Source organism: Salmo salar, chromosome ssa12, assembly GCF_905237065.1.
Source record: "Salmo salar chromosome ssa12, Ssal_v3.1, whole genome shotgun sequence".
NCBI classification, from domain to species: Eukaryota; Metazoa; Chordata; class Actinopteri; order Salmoniformes; family Salmonidae; genus Salmo; species Salmo salar.
Genome location: NC_059453.1, coordinates 30488025 through 30505903, shown reverse-complemented (window position 1 = coordinate 30505903; position 17879 = coordinate 30488025). Strand labels below are relative to the sequence as shown.

General features: G+C 44.6%; 1 protein-coding gene and 1 long non-coding RNA gene across 5 annotated transcripts in view; one reads left to right on the top strand and one right to left on the bottom strand.

Moving 5' to 3' along the window:
- LOC106564751 (junction plakoglobin) overlaps nt 1-12319 on the top strand; it is a 22802-nt gene extending 10483 nt beyond the window's left edge. For 2 of the 3 annotated variants that reach the window (XM_014131074.2, XM_045691224.1), the window contains 15 exons: nt 3286-3338; nt 3747-3917; nt 4856-5109; nt 6074-6312; nt 6554-6755; nt 7198-7342; nt 7587-7690; nt 7888-8226; nt 8718-8870; nt 9048-9167; nt 9286-9436; nt 10352-10473; nt 10830-10872; nt 11254-11409; nt 11582-12319. In XM_014131074.2, the coding sequence (XP_013986549.1) occupies nt 3326-3338; nt 3747-3917; nt 4856-5109; nt 6074-6312; nt 6554-6755; nt 7198-7342; nt 7587-7690; nt 7888-8226; nt 8718-8870; nt 9048-9167; nt 9286-9436; nt 10352-10473; nt 10830-10872; nt 11254-11402 (2205 nt within the window). In that variant the 5' untranslated portion in view covers nt 3286-3325 and the 3' untranslated portion in view covers nt 11403-11409; nt 11582-12319. Of the gene's footprint in view, nt 1-2562; nt 2583-3285; nt 3339-3746; nt 3918-4855; nt 5110-6073; nt 6313-6553; nt 6756-7197; nt 7343-7586; nt 7691-7887; nt 8227-8717; nt 8871-9047; nt 9168-9285; nt 9437-10351; nt 10474-10829; nt 10873-11253; nt 11410-11581 lie in introns of those variants that run through there. The other variant, XM_014131076.2, reaches the window with a different exon arrangement.
- Nucleotides 12047-17879, bottom strand: LOC106564753 (uncharacterized). Of its 2 annotated transcripts, XR_006757956.1 has the most exons (9): nt 17756-17879; nt 16796-16942; nt 16416-16541; nt 15973-16304; nt 15774-15845; nt 15335-15558; nt 14209-14255; nt 13906-13952; nt 12047-13771 (listed from the first exon to the last, which is right to left on the bottom strand). It is a non-coding gene; the product is annotated as an uncharacterized lncRNA (long non-coding RNA). The 2 variants fall into 2 exon arrangements; XR_006757955.1 differs by having other exon boundaries at nt 15774-16304; nt 16448-16541.

Here is a 17879-nt window from a genome sequence, read left to right as displayed (position 1 = left end):
CATGGTATTACTTTTTCAGTATAATCTAATTCATTATTACCTAATGGTAATTGGCACAGTTGAAAAGACAAGACACTCCCAAGCTTGGGAAAAGGAGAAATGAGTGCCACACCTCTATTTAAACACAGAGCGAGAGAGAGAAACGGGGAGTAGGAGAGGTGGGGAAAGAGCCTGGGAGACATTTTCTGTGTCCATGATGAGTCAGCTCGTACCTGTAAAATACAAGCTCAGACAGAAACGCCAACGCCCCGTTCACTGTGAACCCCCATAGGTCAGCTAGCTAGCTGGGCTGTGACTCGACTATTCCCAATGGAGCTGAGATAGGCACAAGTACCTCTCAAGGGCCTGAGAGACCGCTGCATACTGTGTGTATATACACTGACACTCCCATGGTGACTTGCCTGTGACTCACCAGTCTGTTGTTCCAAATGCTAGTGAGATAAGTACGCATGAGGGCTCTCTGGGTGGAGGGTCTAGAATAACACACACAATCTAATTTCTCTCTGAACCCTGGGGAAAACACAGGAAGTTCATTAGTGAGAATTATACACGCATCTCCACTACACTTCTGGTCTCTGTGGGAAACGCATGAAAACTCTCCAGTTCTAGAGATTGATATATATATATATATATATATATATATATACACACACATCCCCCGTTCTGAGCCCCGGGGCTAACGCAGAAGGGTGTGGTACTATCATTCACATTCGTAACAGGCTCACTGCTTGGCAGACCCACAGAGCAACTCCAGACTCATTTCAGACAAGAATAGTTATGCACTCTGGTACAATAGTTCTACTGCCTCGCATGTACAAAAATACTTTGGAGCGGCATAAAATAACTTGTGTTACATGTGATTTCCTGAGGGATGGCAATTTATATTTCTAAAACAGTCCTATATATGAGATGAAACTAATATGCTTTTTGCATAGTAAAGCTCATAGATAGATATATTATGTTTACTGTATTGGGTCATAATCACATATATGCAAATACAGTACCTGGAGATGCCTGGATTGCGTATGAGGTAAGGCAGAGGTAGCCAGGAATGTTAGTGCATCGCCCATCAAGTACAAACACGCCAGGGGGACATGCTGTCACGACTTGCCACATTATCTCTCCTAGCTACTACAAGGTGGAAAATGGATCTGCTTTCCTTCATTCCTGTCATACGGTAGTCAGTCCAACCCTCCACCACATTTCCATAGCTGCATTTATTTGAAAAGAAACATGTTTGTCAGGCTTTTCCATTGATGGTAATATTAAGTGAGTCTGTAGGCTACTCTGTCAGGAAGTATTTCATATTGTATGAGTTTGCGGCCTGAGTCTAGAAATAAGCAGGCAAATATAATGGTTTAAAAGTGTCAAATGAATACCCACTCTCGTATGAAATCAGGAATAGCAGTGCAAAATAAATCGACTTCATCATACATAGTTGATCTTAGCTAATTCTTGGACGTGTGGCGCATTCATGTGGAAGTGTGACGTCTCAAGCGGCTACATTCATGCATATGAAAAATGAGATGCATGTAAACAGAAACGTGTAAACACATTGACACACACACACTTGGCCTTTGGTCTTTGGAAGAAATGGCTCTAAACAGCCTGACTCTTGTACCGTGCACGCTTCCCACTGACTCTCCCACAATCCTATCCAGTTTCCAAAACACACACACACACACACAGCATGTCAGTATTGTCTGTCCAGCAAAGAATCCCATCCCTTCAATTACAGTAACTCCCTTCACCGCAAACATCTGAACCACACACTGGTGACATTGTAGAGTGGACTGTAACATCACGCGCCGCTCCCATCGCGTTTAACTGCATTGATCATGTATTGAGAGAGTGGTGGGTTGAGTGTAGAAGTCGTGAAGTTTTGTTCAGTGAAACTGAGTGTTTTATATTGAGGAGTGGATGTGGGTCATCCTCCAACTAGCTCTTTCCTGCACCAGAGGTTATTTTCAGTCTGAAGACCATCAGAATTAGGAATGTGTGCAATGTGAGAGACACACACGGGAAATAATATGCCCATAAACAAACGCTTAAACACATGGACAGACTCACACACTTGGCCTTTGCTCTTTGGGAAATGGCTCCAAACAAAGTTAAAATGCATTTAATTGTAAGAAACATTTAGAATATTGGTGTAATTCTAGACATTCAGTTAGATAGCGTTGGTTAAATATCCCCATGTAATGTTAATGGTGAGCTAACATGGCTGCAATAGAATGAGTCGGCATGTAAATGCATCATAATGCAGAAACCGCATTGGACCAACTGAGTGAACCAGGAGAGGAATCATTTTAAATGGGGGGAAAGAGTAGATGAGGTCCAAACCAACACTGCAGAAGGAATGCACTTTAGCTGTATGAAGGATAGTTCAGGAGGGAAAGGGGATACCTAGTCAGTTGTACAACTGAATGCATTTCACTGAAAAGTGTCTTCCGCATTTAACCCAACCCCTCTGAATCAGAGAGGTGCGGAGGGCTGCCTTTATCGACATCCACATCTTCGGAGCCCGGGTGTATGATGGATAGATGGTCACGACAAGAGAGCAGAATGGAGATAAGAGACAGGTACTGCCGGGAAAATGACTTGATAAGGATTGGGAAAAAACCTGAGGTGGGAGTGTTTTATTTTAAATCAGACAGTGATAAATGGTCATTACGTGTTGGGCCTGTAGTTACAGGTGAAGGAGGTGGTGTTTTGAGGAGGAACTGTGTGTGTGTGTCTGTCCACTATAAAGGTGTTGTCTTAGGGTCTTAGGAGGAATAGGGTGTGTATGAATGACTACTTACTTTCTCTCTCACATGCGCGCACACACGCACGAGAAACCTGTCTAGCGGGTTCTGGTGGCTGATACTGTGAGTCGGCAGGCAGGTGTCTAGCTCCCACAGCTGTATGTATAGGCGGAGGCTCTGCCCGGGGTTAAAGGCCGTGGGGGCTTAGCAGTTGGCGTTCCTGTCCTGCAGCTGTCCCTCTGCCCCCTCACCCTCCCCTCCTATCCTAGCAGCCTTTGCTGCTGACTCGGCGTTGTCATTTCTGGCACTGTTCAGAGGGAGGCCGTTCATTCACCTATCTGTATTCTTACCTGGGAGAAAGAGTATGAAATAAAATGTATTTTAACTAACGGCCTAATTAATATTTAGCCTTAAAACAGGTTAGAAGAATATGAAGGTAAGCTGTATACTGTAAAATAATTGAGTGGTATGATTGTAATTTGTAGCAAAATGTGGAAGATAATTATTGATCTAAATGTTCTCTTTTTTTGTGTTTCAGGACTTCTCCATTGTTGTTGGTTTGAGCCCAGGAGGCCACCATGGAAATGCAGAGTGGGTTCATAATCTGGCTATATTATTCTCCCCCTTTCACAACCTTTTTATTTCTCCCTTTTTCTTCCTCTTCTCTTAATTCCTCCTCTCCCTCCATTTTCCTTCCTCTCCTTTGTTCAACTGAACACAATGTCTTCCCCTTAGTACAATAACAAGTGTGTTCGACGCATAATGGCTCAGGTAACTTCCAAGTGCAGTGTTGTCTCTAATAACCCCTCTTTGCTCTCCCTCCTAGTGCATTAACAAGAGTGTCAGCTATTATTCTAAGTGCAGTCCGTAATAACCCCATAGATCTTCCCTCTGTAGTGTGCGAGCCCTGAGGGCACTAACAAGTGTATTGAACATGGATAATATATTACTTCAAAGTGCACTTCCACTCTAACCTCTCTGCCCTCCTTCCCTCCGTAGTGGGCAATGAGGGGAGGGTGAAGGTGAAAGAGTGGCAGCAGACGTACTACGCCGGGGACTCTGGGATCCAGTCAGGAGCCACCACAGTGAGGACCGACGACGACGGGACCGAGTACAGCACCAAGCAGTACAGCACCGTGACCACCACCGTCGTCTCAGAGAACCCTGCTGGTGAGATCAAATCAAATTTATTTTTATATAGCCCTTCGTACATCAGCTGATATTCTCAAAGTGCTGTACAGAAACCCAGCCTAAAACCCCAAACAGCAAGCAAAGCATGTGAAAGAAGCACGGTGGCTAGGAAAAACTCCCTAGAAAGGCCAAAAACCTAGGAAGAAACCTAGAGAGGAACCAGGCTATGAGGGGTGGCCAGTCCTCTTCTGGCTGTGCAGGGTGGATATTATAACAGAACATGGTCAAAATGTTAAAATGTTAAAATGTTCATAAATGACCAGCATGGTCAAATAATAATAATCATAGTAGTTGTCGATGGTGCAACAAGCACGTCCGGTGAACAGGTCAGGGTTCCATAGCCGCAGGCAGAACAGTTGAAACTGGAGCAGCAGCACGGCCAGGTGGACTGGGGACAGCAAGGAGTCATCATACCAGGTAGTCCTGAGGCATGGTCCTAGGGCTCAGGTCCTCCGAGAGAAAGACAGAAAGAGAGAAAGAGAGAATTAGAGAGAGCATATTTAAATTCACACAGGACACCGGATAAGACAAGAGAAATACTCCAGATGTAACAGACTGACCCTAGCCCCCCGACACATAAACTACTGCAGCATAAATACTGGAGGCTGAGACAGGAGGGATCAGAAGACACTTGTTCACTTGTTCAACACACTTGTTAGTGCCCTCAGGGCTCGCACACAACAGAGGGAAGAGACGCACTCAGTTTAATGCTTGAATACACGCGCTCAAATTGACATAAACAAACAAACATTCAAAAGTACAACCCGCTACAAACACGCACTGTCACTTAGGAACATGGAGTTAAAACGCACACCTTATTACTGCTTAGTACTGAACTATCATTCAAACCCACCATCTAAAAATACAAACCACTCAACCCTCTCCCCCTTCTCCTCCCCTCTCCTCCCTCCCTGTAGAAGTGGAGTCTCAGTATGCCCTGACCCGGGCCCAGCGTGTCCGAGCAGCCATGTTCCCAGAGACGGTGATGGAGGGTACGACCATCCTGTCCACCCAGACTGACCCGTCCCAGATGACCAACGTCCAGCGGCTGGCCGAGCCCTCGCAGCTCCTCAAGACGGCCATCGTCCACCTCATCAACTACCAGGACGACGCCGAGCTGGCCACGCGCGCCATCCCCGAGCTCACCAAGCTGCTCAACGATGAGGACCAGGTACAGTACTGGTTATTTGACACGTCTGTCTTTTGCGTCAGGGTTGGGCTCAATTCAGATTCATTATTTTATTTTATTTTTTTTACCTTCTCCCATTAGCTCATTAATTTAATTGGCCACACAGAATGTAGAATTTTTGCATTTGAGTAACAGGAAGTGCTATTCAAAGAAATTGCACTCAGTCATAGAACATGACAGTTTAATTGACCCTGACAGGTCACACTTCCAGATACCAAGGAATCTATCACACTTCTCTGGAAACAGTGTTCATATAGTGTTTTAACCATAGTGCTTAGAATAGACCATTATATTTCCACCAATGATTTAATTTGGTTGGCTTCTTTTTGAAGGTCTTAGGGTCAACTTGAGGGTTAAACTAATGCGTTCTGGGGGAAGTGGTATTAATGAAATAACTTTGCTCATTCATTTGAAATTTGTCCTGAAAATCTGAAACAACATTTTATATGCATGTATGTAAAATGTTTGCTATATTTTATCTACTAGATATGCATTTGACTACACCCATTATAGAAGAGACATTTTAATTTCACAGAATTAAATTCAATTTCCTTTAATTAATTTGAATTGCAATTCTGTACCCTGTTTACTACTACAATTCAAATATGAATTGAATTGGAATTTGAGGCATTTTCCATTCAATTCTGAATTGATCACAGCCCTGCTATGCATGTGTATTTTTTTCTTTATCTAGCCATCAATCCACCTTTGTCATTTAGACATTGATTAATTAATTAAATCACTCATTCATTGATGTTATTGACCACTAGTAATCACACTTTCCCCATAAACCTAACCCATCTCGACCCCCCTCCCCATTAGGTGGTAGTCAACCTGGCTGTCATTCATTCACATTGCTGTACTTCTCCAATAGTCAACCCTTCCCTGTTAATAGCTCTGCATTTTCCCTCCTTTCAAAGTAACCAATCCCCACTCTGTCTTCCAGGTGGTGGTCAACAAAGCCTCCCTGATCGTCAACCAGCTGACCCGTAAGGAGGCGTCTCGCCGGGCGCTGATGGCGTCCCCCCAGATGGTGGCGGCGGTGGTGCGGGCCATGCAGAACACCGGGGACATGGAGACCGCCCGGGCTACAGCCAGCATCCTCCACAACCTGTCCCACCAGAGAGAGGGCCTGCTCTCCATCTTCAAGTGTGGGGGCATCCCTGCCCTGGTCCGCATGCTCAGGTAGGAGTCTGGGGGGGGGGTGGGATGCATCCTCTCGTCTCTCATTCTCTCTCGTAGCTCTTTTACTTTGTGGCCTTCTATACCTGGGTGGGGGATGACATGTTGGGGGTGAAAGTTGTTGCAAGTCTCTCTCTGCTCGCTTTCTCTCAGTACAACCACAAGATTGACAAAGCATTTCAAAGTAAGACTCATTATGAGTCTTTCTAAATCCTTAGGATAACTCTCTCTCTCCCTCTGTCAGTTCTCCCATGGAGTCTGTGCTGTTCTATGCCATCACCACCCTCCACAACCTGCTACTGCACCAGGAGGGAGCCAAGATGGCGGTGCGCCTGGCCGACGGCCTGCAGCGAATGGTGCCTCTGCTGAAGAAGAGCAACCCCAAGTTCCTGGCCATCACCACCGACTGCCTGCAGCTGCTGTCCTACGGCAACCAGGAGAGCAAGGTGAGGAGGGGGGGTGTTGAGTGTAAGGGGTGTGATGTTATGCATGTCAATATTGTGAATGAGAGTGTGTTTGAATGATAGCCCTGTGTTGGCATGGGTGTGGCTGCCATAGTAATTCTGTGACTGCACGCTTATGTGCATGTGAGGATATGAGACAAGTGTGGCTGGGTAGGGATGTCTGCCCTGTGTGTGCTTGCCTGTTGTTTAATGGGTAAGTGCATGTTTGGACAGGAGTGATACATGGAATGTTTTGACCCTTTGAAGATTTTCCCGTTAACCTTTGAATGCCTAAACGCCTACTGGAAAATGAGGAATTAGGCACATCTGAACATGTCACGAGCTGGACTAAAAGTGAATGTCCACACTGTTTGCTGCTCATAGAAATGCTATCGCTTGATTCATATTGTTAAACTCCATTTCCCATCATCCCTCTGTCGCTCAGCTGATCATCCTGGCTAACAGTGGTCCGGAGGGCCTGGTCCACATCATGAGGAACTACAGCTATGAGAAGCTCCTGTGGACCACCAGCCGCGTGCTCAAAGTTCTCTCTGTCTGCCCCAGCAACAAACCTGCCATCGTGGATGCTGGTAAGTGTTTGAAATACAGGGGGGTGTGTGTGTATTTGTAGTTACTTGTTGTAGATTTCCGACGACTGATACTGTGGTTTTAAAGAATAGAAATGGGCATTTTTTTTCTTTTCAGTTGTAAAGCTATGAGATTATGAATTCCGTACATATTTTGCAGTAAAAACGAGTTAGACAAGAGATTCTCTCTCTCTCCCACCCTCTCATACACATTCTATCTATCCCTCACTCTGTTTCCCTCTGTCAGGTGGGATGCAGGCTCTGGGGATGCACCTGACGGGCTCCAGTCAGCGTCTGATGCAGAACTGTCTGTGGACCCTGAGGAACCTGTCGGACGCTGCCACTAAACAGGTGAGACTTTACCTTCCAACCTAGAGACATATAGAGACTGTTCTCTCATGTTTGTCCTAACCTCTGACCTTTTAACTTACGATTTTTACCTCACTTGCATTTACTCTAAATGTTCTTATTTATTGCAACAGCGATGTTTTTTTAAGAACCACTAATATATTACAGATAAACTAAACTCTCTCTCTCTGTCTCTCTAGGAGGGTCTGGACAGTCTTCTTCAGACTCTTGTTGGTCTCCTGAGCTCTGATGACGTCAACATGCTGACCTGCTCCACTGGCATCCTCTCCAACCTCACCTGCAACAACGCTCGCAACAAGGCCGTGGTCACCCAGAGCAACGGTATCGAGGCGCTCATCCACGCCGTCCTGAGGGCGGGAGAGAAGGAGGACGTGGCGGAGCCAGCCGTGTGCGCCCTGCGTCACCTGACGTCGCGCCACTCCGACGCCGAGGTGGCCCAGAATGCCGTGCGCATGCATTATGGCATTCCCGCGATCGTCAAGCTGCTCAACCAGCCCTACTACTGGCCTGTCATCAAGGTGAGAGGATGGGGGAGGCAGGATGGAGGGGTGTATAGAGGGACAACCAGCCCTGCTACTGGCCTGTCATCAAGGTGAGAGGATGGGGGAGGCAGGATGGAGGGGTGTATAGAGGGACAACCAGCCCTACTACTGGCCTGTCATCAAGGTGGGATAGAGGGAGATTAATAGTTGACAGATGGTTTCCCAGGGAGAGGGCTAACCATTCACGTAAACGGCTACTTAATTCGCTATGAGGTAAGAATTGGGAGGCATTAGGAGAGAGGGAAAGAGGAAGACGAGGATGTGATGGAAGGAGGAAAATGAGGGATAAGGAAGAAGCTACATAGAGAGAACAGGGAGAGAAATGGTAGCGCGAGAGAAACTATAAACGATGATGAGATGGGTGAAAATGTGTAAAACAAACCGTCTCTAACCAAAAAGAATGTTGCTTTCTTTGTGATCAATCAAAATGGCGTCCGTCTCTAACCCCGCCTCTCTCTTGTCCTCAGGCTGTGGTTGGTCTGATCCGTAACCTGGCACTGTGCCCAGACAACCAGACCCCTCTGAGGGACGCAGGGGCCATCGCCCGCCTGGTCAATCTGCTGCTCAAAGCCCACCAGGACGCCCAGAAACACGGCTCCGCAGCACAGCAGACATACCAGGTAGATGTAGAAACAGATCTATGTACTTAAATGCATCATTGACTTAAAATTTGTTAAAAAAATATAAATGTATCCAACTGTTACATCAGTAATTCGCCCTATTCTTAACCTCCCTAGTCTCTTTTTTTGTTGCTGACTGACTCTTGCTTTCTGTCTCTCTCTTTGTCTCTCTCTCAGGATGGCGTGAGGATGGAGGAGATCGTGGAGGGGTGCACAGGGGCCCTGCACATCATGGCCAGAGACCCCATCAACAGGGGAGAGATCGCCAGCATGCAGACCATCCCACTCTTTGTACAGGTAAGTTATTCCATTTTTTTCGCAAATATTTGTTTCTTACTTTTAAGACATCAATATCTCTGTTGCTGCTTTTATCTCCTGTAGATTGTGTGTTAACCATTGTCTCCCTCCTGCCTAGCTGCTGTACTCTCCAGTGGAGAACGTGAAGCGCGTGTCAGCGGGGGCTCTGTGTGAACTGGCCCTGGACAAACAGTCTGCTGAGATGATCGACGCGGAGGGAGCCTCCGCGCCGCTCATGGAGCTGCTGCACTCTAACAACGAGGGCATCGGTGAGCCCACTTCTATTAAAACGACATCAAAAACCAGGATTTATGATAGATGTCACTAGTTGTACGGTATACGAATGGTATACATCGTCCAACGAAATCCTTACTTGCAGGTTCCTTCTCAACAACGACAATAAGAAATAATAAGAATACGAACAAAGTAAATGGCTCAGTAGAAATGGAAAACATTTTAGTACAATACAGGAAGGTACAATTTCTAGTCCAATATTTCCATGTTTTGGGGATGGGGGGGCGGGTGTATAATAAGAGTCTGATAGCAGCCGTTGTGATGTGTGGTCAGTCTGAAGGCTTGTAGTTGGAAACTGTCTTTGAGCCTCTTGGTATCAGACCGCATGATCCGATACCGTCCGCCCGACGGTGAAGGAGAGAACAGCTCGCGATGGGATGTGTGGGGTCCTTGATGATGCTGCATGCCTTCCTCAGGCACTGTTTCCAGTAGGATGTCCTTGATGGGTAGAAACACGGGACCAGTGACGCACTGGGCCGTCATCCACACCCACTGGAGGGCCTTGCGGTCTATGTGGATAGATTCAGAGGTTGTTGTTTGGCGTCCATTGAGAGGAAGTTATTATCTGGAACATTTTTTTTTATTAAAAAAAAAAAAAATTTGGCCTGACTGCATAATGGGCTGCATTTCCATAAACCAGTGGAACCTCAACGGGCGCAAGTCTCCACTGGCTTTCATCTCTCTCTCGCTCATAATTGACCAATTATTGAGTCTGGGCCACATCTGATCTCTTAACTCAGTTGAATGAGAGACAAGGGTTGAGAAGTAGCATTACACACTGCAGCCATTTGATACGTCCTCTCAGATCTGGGTACAGGCGAACTTTGTCTGCCAATCAATGTGTACGTGTGATAATCTGACTGTTAGTCATCATGTCTCCTCTCTCCCAGCCACCTATGCTGCCGCCGTTCTCTTCCGCATCTCCGAGGACAAGAACTCCGACTACAAGAAGCGTGTGTCCGTGGAGCTCACGCACTCCCTGTTCAAGCACGACCCCGCCGCCTGGGAAATGGTGAGTGTACCTATGCTCGAGGCCTCTAGCGCCATCTATGGCGAGGAGGGAGCCACTGCGGGATCTAATAACGAATTGCAGCTTCTCTCAATTCCGATGAAACTGGAGAAAAATACTTTGCTTCTATCGGTAATTTAACATTGATAAATGCATGTATTACATTTTCGTAGATTCTTACATGTGAAGTTTTTTTAGTTTCTGTAAAATGGCAAAGTGTAATATTTGTATTAAGAGAAAGGTAGGTAGACGATGCAGTTTAAGAAAACAGGTGACGGTGTGACACGGTTTCTGTCGACCATGTATGGGCAACTCGCCAACTTCATTTTGACCTTACACCTCTCGTGACCCCTCCCCAGGCCCACAACGCTGTCCCCATGGAGGCAGGCTACGCAGCAGACGGTGAGTAACTCACTCTGGTGGACAGGTGCCCATACTGACTGACACACGGGGCAGAACAGAACACTGGCTGTAGCTCTATTGTGTGGATTCAGGTGTGCCAGTGGGTTAATGTGCTAGTTAGTCACTGTTCCAATGGGCGGTTTCTGTGTAAAAGTTAATGTTAGTCAATGTATTGCTTTGCTATATTTGAATTTCTGACATGGATTTTTCTGATATTATTATACTGTATTGTCAAGGAGAGAAAAGGCAATTGATCTATATAACTTTAACCATGTTAAAAGTGAGGCCCCACCCTTAAATTTCATTCATAAAAAATGGGGTGTCATCTCCAGAAATGTAAATATTTTGCAAAGTGTTGATCTAAGTACGTGTGTGTTTCAGAGCTGGACGCAGGCTACCACCACTATGGAGACTACCCTGCTGACATGCCCATGGATGGAGAGATGGGGATGTCCGACGTTGAATACCAGGGCAGTGGCGGCGGCATGGCCTATGACATGAGGGGACAGGGATATGCTGAGCGCTATTAGGACAACGGTCAGTGCATACACCCAATAATACGGACAAATGTACCCATGCTCTTATGGTCAAGCGCGCAGACACACGAAGACAGAGCAGCCATTAGTTACATACACCTATTATAAAAACAAGTCACACACCAAGTCAACCAGTTGGACCACTTTTAATAAAGATGCTGTTCTCTCGACAGGCACTGAAGGGACGAGAAGGGGGGGGGAAGCAGAAGCAGAGAGAAGCGGAAGAAGAGGAGAGATCACACAGAGAATCTTCAAATGGAGTGATGTCAATCTGTCTCTGCTCACCTCGATGTAGTATATGCAATTATCACTGACTGTGAGGCTCAGAATCTAACAGGGCTTACCTTCTGTTTTCTAAGAATAATATTGATGATGCACATAGGTTTTTAGTCAAGTACGTTTTAAGGTTGTGTGCGCTTTTCGGGTGGGTAATCTATGCCAAAGAGATTTTATTTTGTGACGATAATCATGTAGCTTCCTTTTTTTTTTCTGATTTCAATACTAGTTGAAAACACTGCCAGAGGTGATTGGACAACGATGTGTACTGTACAGATCACGTTTGCTTTCTTTCTTCAGCCTTTGTAATGGACACTGCTGTTTTTAACTTTCTTTTAACACGATTTGCTGTTAACATTCTTCCCACTGTGTTTCTCGAAAGTCTGCATGGGTTAATTCACAAGTTGGTGAGTTAATTCATGAGCTAGTGGGGAGTTCCAGTTGGTACTGACTCCGTGGTGGAATGTTCTTACGTTGGCTCACACAGTAGAAGAGAACAACCAAAAAGACGGGAGTCTACTGGAGGCCCTAAATCAAGAACCTTAGGTGGAACGCTACTGACAGGGAATTTGTCTTTCTACATAAAGGTTTTTACTTCCAATTTTGTTTAAGAAAATAAAGAATGTATTAAAGTACAGGCAGACTGGGTATTGATTATGATTTTACTGTAGGAATATTGAGTCTGGGAAATACAGAATATCTGGGGCAATGCCATACTGTTTTTTTTGTTGTTGTCGCTCTGTATAGCATAGAGGCAAGTAAAGTACATCTTTCCTACCCAAATATAGGGGAAGTACTCTTTATCCGATGAGGATGCATGGCTAGTGCTGCTGATGTCAGAACCGCCACTCATCTTGGGTCGGTAGTAGTTACTTACATGTATTTATCGCATCACTATCTAGCGGGATAACATTTTCAGTGGTCTCAGCCAAAACAGTCACATTCTCTTCAACAGCACTTTTCATCCAGACACTTTCACTACATAATGGTTTGTGGCTCCATCTAGTGGCTGTGAAACCAGAGACCAGGTAACAGAAGTTCAATGGCCTAGAGATCTGGCTATAGTATGTGATTTATAACTCATAATTAGCCTACATTAATGTGCAACACATGTACCCTAAGTGATTTCCTAATATACAAGTGGTGTTGAAGGCTGTGATCTGGGCACATCTTAGACTTGTATTCCAGATAAAACAAATTCTCTCACTCAGGATGCTTAACTCCTAAATTGAACAAAACCAAAAATGTTATTTGCTGTAGGTGAAGCAGAGTAGAAAAATAAATAAATGCTATTTTATTTAAGGTCACCGAAATTGGGTGTTTGATTTGCACAGCAGTGTGTCACAGATTAAAATCTGCGTGACTGCAATGAATTATCAAGGTAAATATAGAAGGGAGGGTGGGTAACTGTCAACATCCTACCAGGGCTTCTGCTAAAACCAGGCAGTAGGCGACTACTGATTTTCTAAATCGAGTATCAATTCTGGAGCGAACACGTTGCAACGTAAACGTACTTAAAACCGCAATGCCAAAATCAACTAGATGGAATTCTGGCCTGAGTTTCAAATTGGAGGCTGCGCTACCTGACACAGGCACACTGATGTGTCATCATTCCAAAGCCTAAACCCTGGGTAAAGAGGGTTAGAAAATGTGGAGTAGAATGTATGCAGATGGGTCAGTGTACCAGAGGAGACACTAGAAGGACAGAGTGCCAGCCAGTCCAGATACACTCCTACTCTGTTCGAATAAGACAAGGGAGCAGGTAAAGCAATACTCCTAGCATTAAGGAAGGCGATGTAACTGTTGTCAAAGCATCGCAAACTCCAGGACTTGTCATTACGTCCAAGCCAACAGTCCCCAACCTCTCCACTCCTGCTGATTTTTCTCTGTACGTCACTCCCATTTCCTCTTCACTCTGACTCCCAATAACTGCGCCTATTCAGACCCTCTTTACACAGCACCTGCCAACAGCCCTCAAATCTCTCTGGGTGATCAGGATGCGGCTGCTCTTCTCTCCCCCATGTTCCCCTCTGCCAGAGAGAGTTTCCTGTGTGCCGTGTTTGCGTCCAATGTTAGCTCACAGACATCTAATGGAAGGACACGATTATTAGTATTTTGTTTAATTACTGCCCTTTTTAATCTTTCTATCCAACAAATAAACATTTTCAAGTATTCTCACTGAATCATTTGTGTTTGCAGCTTTCACAAGAAATCAAGTTACATTTTCTTAGGGCAGATTTTATCCAGTGTTCTGCATCCTGGTTCACACTGTAAAAGCAGAACACAAGACAGTGGTTGAGAAACACATAGGGAAGATCTCAATTGCATACTGCTTGCATCCTCATCTCCTTCTCAAAACCCATTCGAGGAGGTCAGAGGGGAGAAACTTCTGCCTTTCTCATCCAATGGGTTTTGAGAACGAGATGAGAGAGGATTATTCAATTGAGGTCTTCCCATACAGTACAACAAAGGCAGGGCAACAATCGATGATGATGATGATGATGATAATATACATATTGCATACCAGAATTCAGGAGTGAAGCTGCTCTCTGCTGGACTGGAGGGTCCAAACTGCAAATTGGAGACACTCTGGTCAGTAAATTCAGTTGATGTTATTAAAATGACTAAAGTGAACTCACATTTTAAGCATCAAATGGTTTATTACTAGATTTTCACTCAACGTGGACCGAGACGAATCTCACACTAGCCTACTTCCAACCTATTAGAGTGAAATTCATATTATTTGCAGTTTGTCCTTCTGTGGAGTCACAAAGGGAGGCTGTGCTTCTCTAGCTGAAGCGCTGCGGTCCAAACCTTCATGTGAGAAAGCTGGACCTGAGACTCGGGTGAATCTGCTCTCTGCCGTACTGGAGGATCCACAATGTACACTGGAAAAACTCAGGTATACAAATTCAAAGTGACTAGCAGCTGCTGGTCGGGAGGTTATCCAGATCTGAGCAGAGGGAAGCAGATTCCCCTGAATGAGGTTTGTCAGCAGCACGTCCACTGAGGTTGACTTTGTGACATCACACCAGGTCTCGTTGTTCTGGAAGTCAAGTCGACACTCATCCAGACCATCAAATACAAACAGCACTTTGTACTTGTTGAAGTCTGAGATTGCGGACTATTTTATTTCCATAAAAGAAAAATGTGCACTCGAAAAGGAAGTGAAAATATCAACTGGATATCTTGATTGGCTTTTCCTTCAGTCCAGAATGAACTTCTGCCAATGCCAGCAACTCCCTTTGTCAGGACAGTTCTGTTGGTTTGTCTTGCTTAGGTAAGGGTTCAAAGATGTCATTGCATTTTGAATGGTGTCTCTTGTGTTGCTGATCTCCTGGATGCTGTCTCAATCTGTCTCACCTCTCCACTTCCACCCTCTGTGAATGTAGAGCTCAGTGTAGATCTGATTGAGAAGTGTTGGGTTTCCTTGTGTAGCCATTCCTTCAAACACACATTCAAACTTCCTTTTTTTCAAGTTGAATTTGAGTTTAAGTTGACACACAGCAAGCTCACCTAAAAGATCTGAAAATGACAAGGACAAATGTACTTTGGAGCATACTAATAAAGGCATAGTACTTTTAATACATATTTTTGTACATCAAGCCATCTGTTTGTGGGCATATTAAATAGAAAATTAAAGATCTTACTGTTCTCCAGTGTATCAGTGAGCTCTTTCTGGTTCAAGTTCCTCAGGATGTGCAGTGTGATCTTCAGAGCCCCCTCTCTGGCACTGCTCTCCTGGTTCTCATCTTCACCGTACACCACCACCCTTCCCCTGACTGTTAGAGCATTCTGGGTGATCTGGACTCCGAATCTTCTTGAACTTCTTTAATTCACTCTTTACAAATGTGATGACTTGGTCTTCAACCAACTGGAATAGGCAAAAACAGGTCTTAATATGTAAAGAACAAAAAAATGTATCTGAAAGTTTAATGCTGTAATCATATTTCATTATTTCTATTTCCTGGTGGGTCATTGAGCCTTGTGGGATTTAAAGACTACATACAGTAGTCAGAGGTTAAAGGTAAACAAAGATATCACAAAACTATCCATTCACTTTTAACTGTAAGACATGAGCCAGCTCACCTTGAATATGGAGGACATGTCTGCCGTAGACCGGCCACGGGAATGTCTGACTCCGATCTCTCTTGCTGGTCTCTGCACACATGACATAACACACAACACAAGTGCTACCTTATCGATAATCATCTTTCCCCCAGAAAGTATCTGGCACATGGTGGAATACAACATTTGTCTGTCTAGCTCTAAGATCTAAAGCACTCACCTTTGATCAGTAGAAATGCCTTCCTACCCGAATTGTGTTTTAGGATGAACCATTGACCAGTCACTCTTAAAGGACTCACAGCTTGGTCCAGGGGAATTGGCTCTCTTCTGTTGGATCCTGTCAGCAGAGAACTTAGACCTAAGGTCAAACATAAGGGAGTCCTGACTCCATGCTTTAATGCGGAGACATAAAGACGATAAAAGAGGGGACCGTAATAAATTCTTACGCATGCCCAGTGTTCCCATCCCTGAAGTGTTCTTGATGTCCCATTGACTGGTCACTGTTCGTGGACAGACAGCTGGGTACAGCTGTCTGGACTCTGCTGCTGGGCCCTGTAAAGAAGCACATTCAATGTAACTCATAAAACTACAGGACGTTGGTGATTTACTGTTTGCTTCAAAATATTGATTAGAAACAAATGAGCAGAACAAGAGAAAACAAACCAGACAAGCTGTTGATCAGTAGATATATTTACCGTCTTGAAGTTGAATGGAGGATCAATAGACATGTCTGTTTGCATGGACAGACTGCTGGGTACAGGTGAGACTGGTCTCTACTGCTGGATTTGGCTTCAACACAACAGAGACAGATCTTTGGTCAATAATATCTTCTGCCTTAGCCTGGGTTCCAATCTGTTTGTGCCATTAAGCCATTCCTTGCCACTCCTTGTATGCCAAGGAGTGACATGATGGCACAAACAGATTAGTACCCAGGCTACTTCTGCCTAATGATGTAATATTACTTCTGAGCTCTACAATTAATATCAATATTTGTGATAGATATGATGTTAGGAATCTGTGTCAGTCCCATACATACAACTCACCTTCCAGCAAGTGTCAATTCCATCAGAGCAACATTTTTGGGGGGCACTGACCCCCTCCGCTTTCTCCCCAGAGAGACTCCTTTTCGAGGCAGTGCCCCCCTGCACTGTCTCCCCAGAGAGACTCCTTTTAGAGCCAGTATGCTCATACTGTGTAGAGAGAATAGAATTGTGATGGCAGATAAAGGCCCACTCCTTCATTTGGAAAACAACATTGCGGCAGCTCACCACTTGGTTTACTATAATACATCACGTTCATATGAATATCAGCAGTGTAACTATCCAAGCTAATAAAGTCAACAGTGTTTATCATATGGCATTGCTTATGAAAACTGCTAAGAATAATAAAAGCTGCACTACATTATAATTGAGTTGGTAGTTTTCACCCCATGTTGAAATGGAATTTCCACCCCGTCACAAACTGTGTAGAACAAAGTTACAGGATATCGCAGCTAACTTCGCATGACAGCTTTCCGCAGTTCGGTGATTTATCATGTTTACTATCTTTATAAATACACACGTTCAGTATTATATTTAATTTGACTGCCATGTGGGATAGAGTAAAAGGTATTGCTATCCAGATCAGGTGGTCATGAACACAGGCATTTAGGCTATTTTTGGTTCTGACAGAAACCTACCAATAACCATTTCTGTTACAGGAAATTGCATTTTGCAGGCTATAGGCCTGGGCTGTTTTGGAGGTACCCATGCTCAAGTGTGAATCCAGAATCATAAATAAAACACTCTTTATTACGCCACCTCTGATCGTCATCTTAACTACAGCATGCTATTCACAAGGACCACAAAGGGGGAAACAGAAATTGCACCTGAACTCACAATATGGATGACTTGATCTGTGTTGATACCGTTTCCAAATTAAAACTCAACCTCGTTTTAAAGAATTGAAAGTGCACTGTACTATTATTGTGGGTACTGTATTCAATTAGCTAATGAAGGATTTACCTTTCTTGTTTGCTTCCCCCGGCTGTTTGGTTGTCAATGGCTTTGCTGGCTGAAATATTTTACTTTCACTTGTCATTGCACCCGTTTTCGCGTACTGCATATTTCACAGAAAGCTCATTAGTAG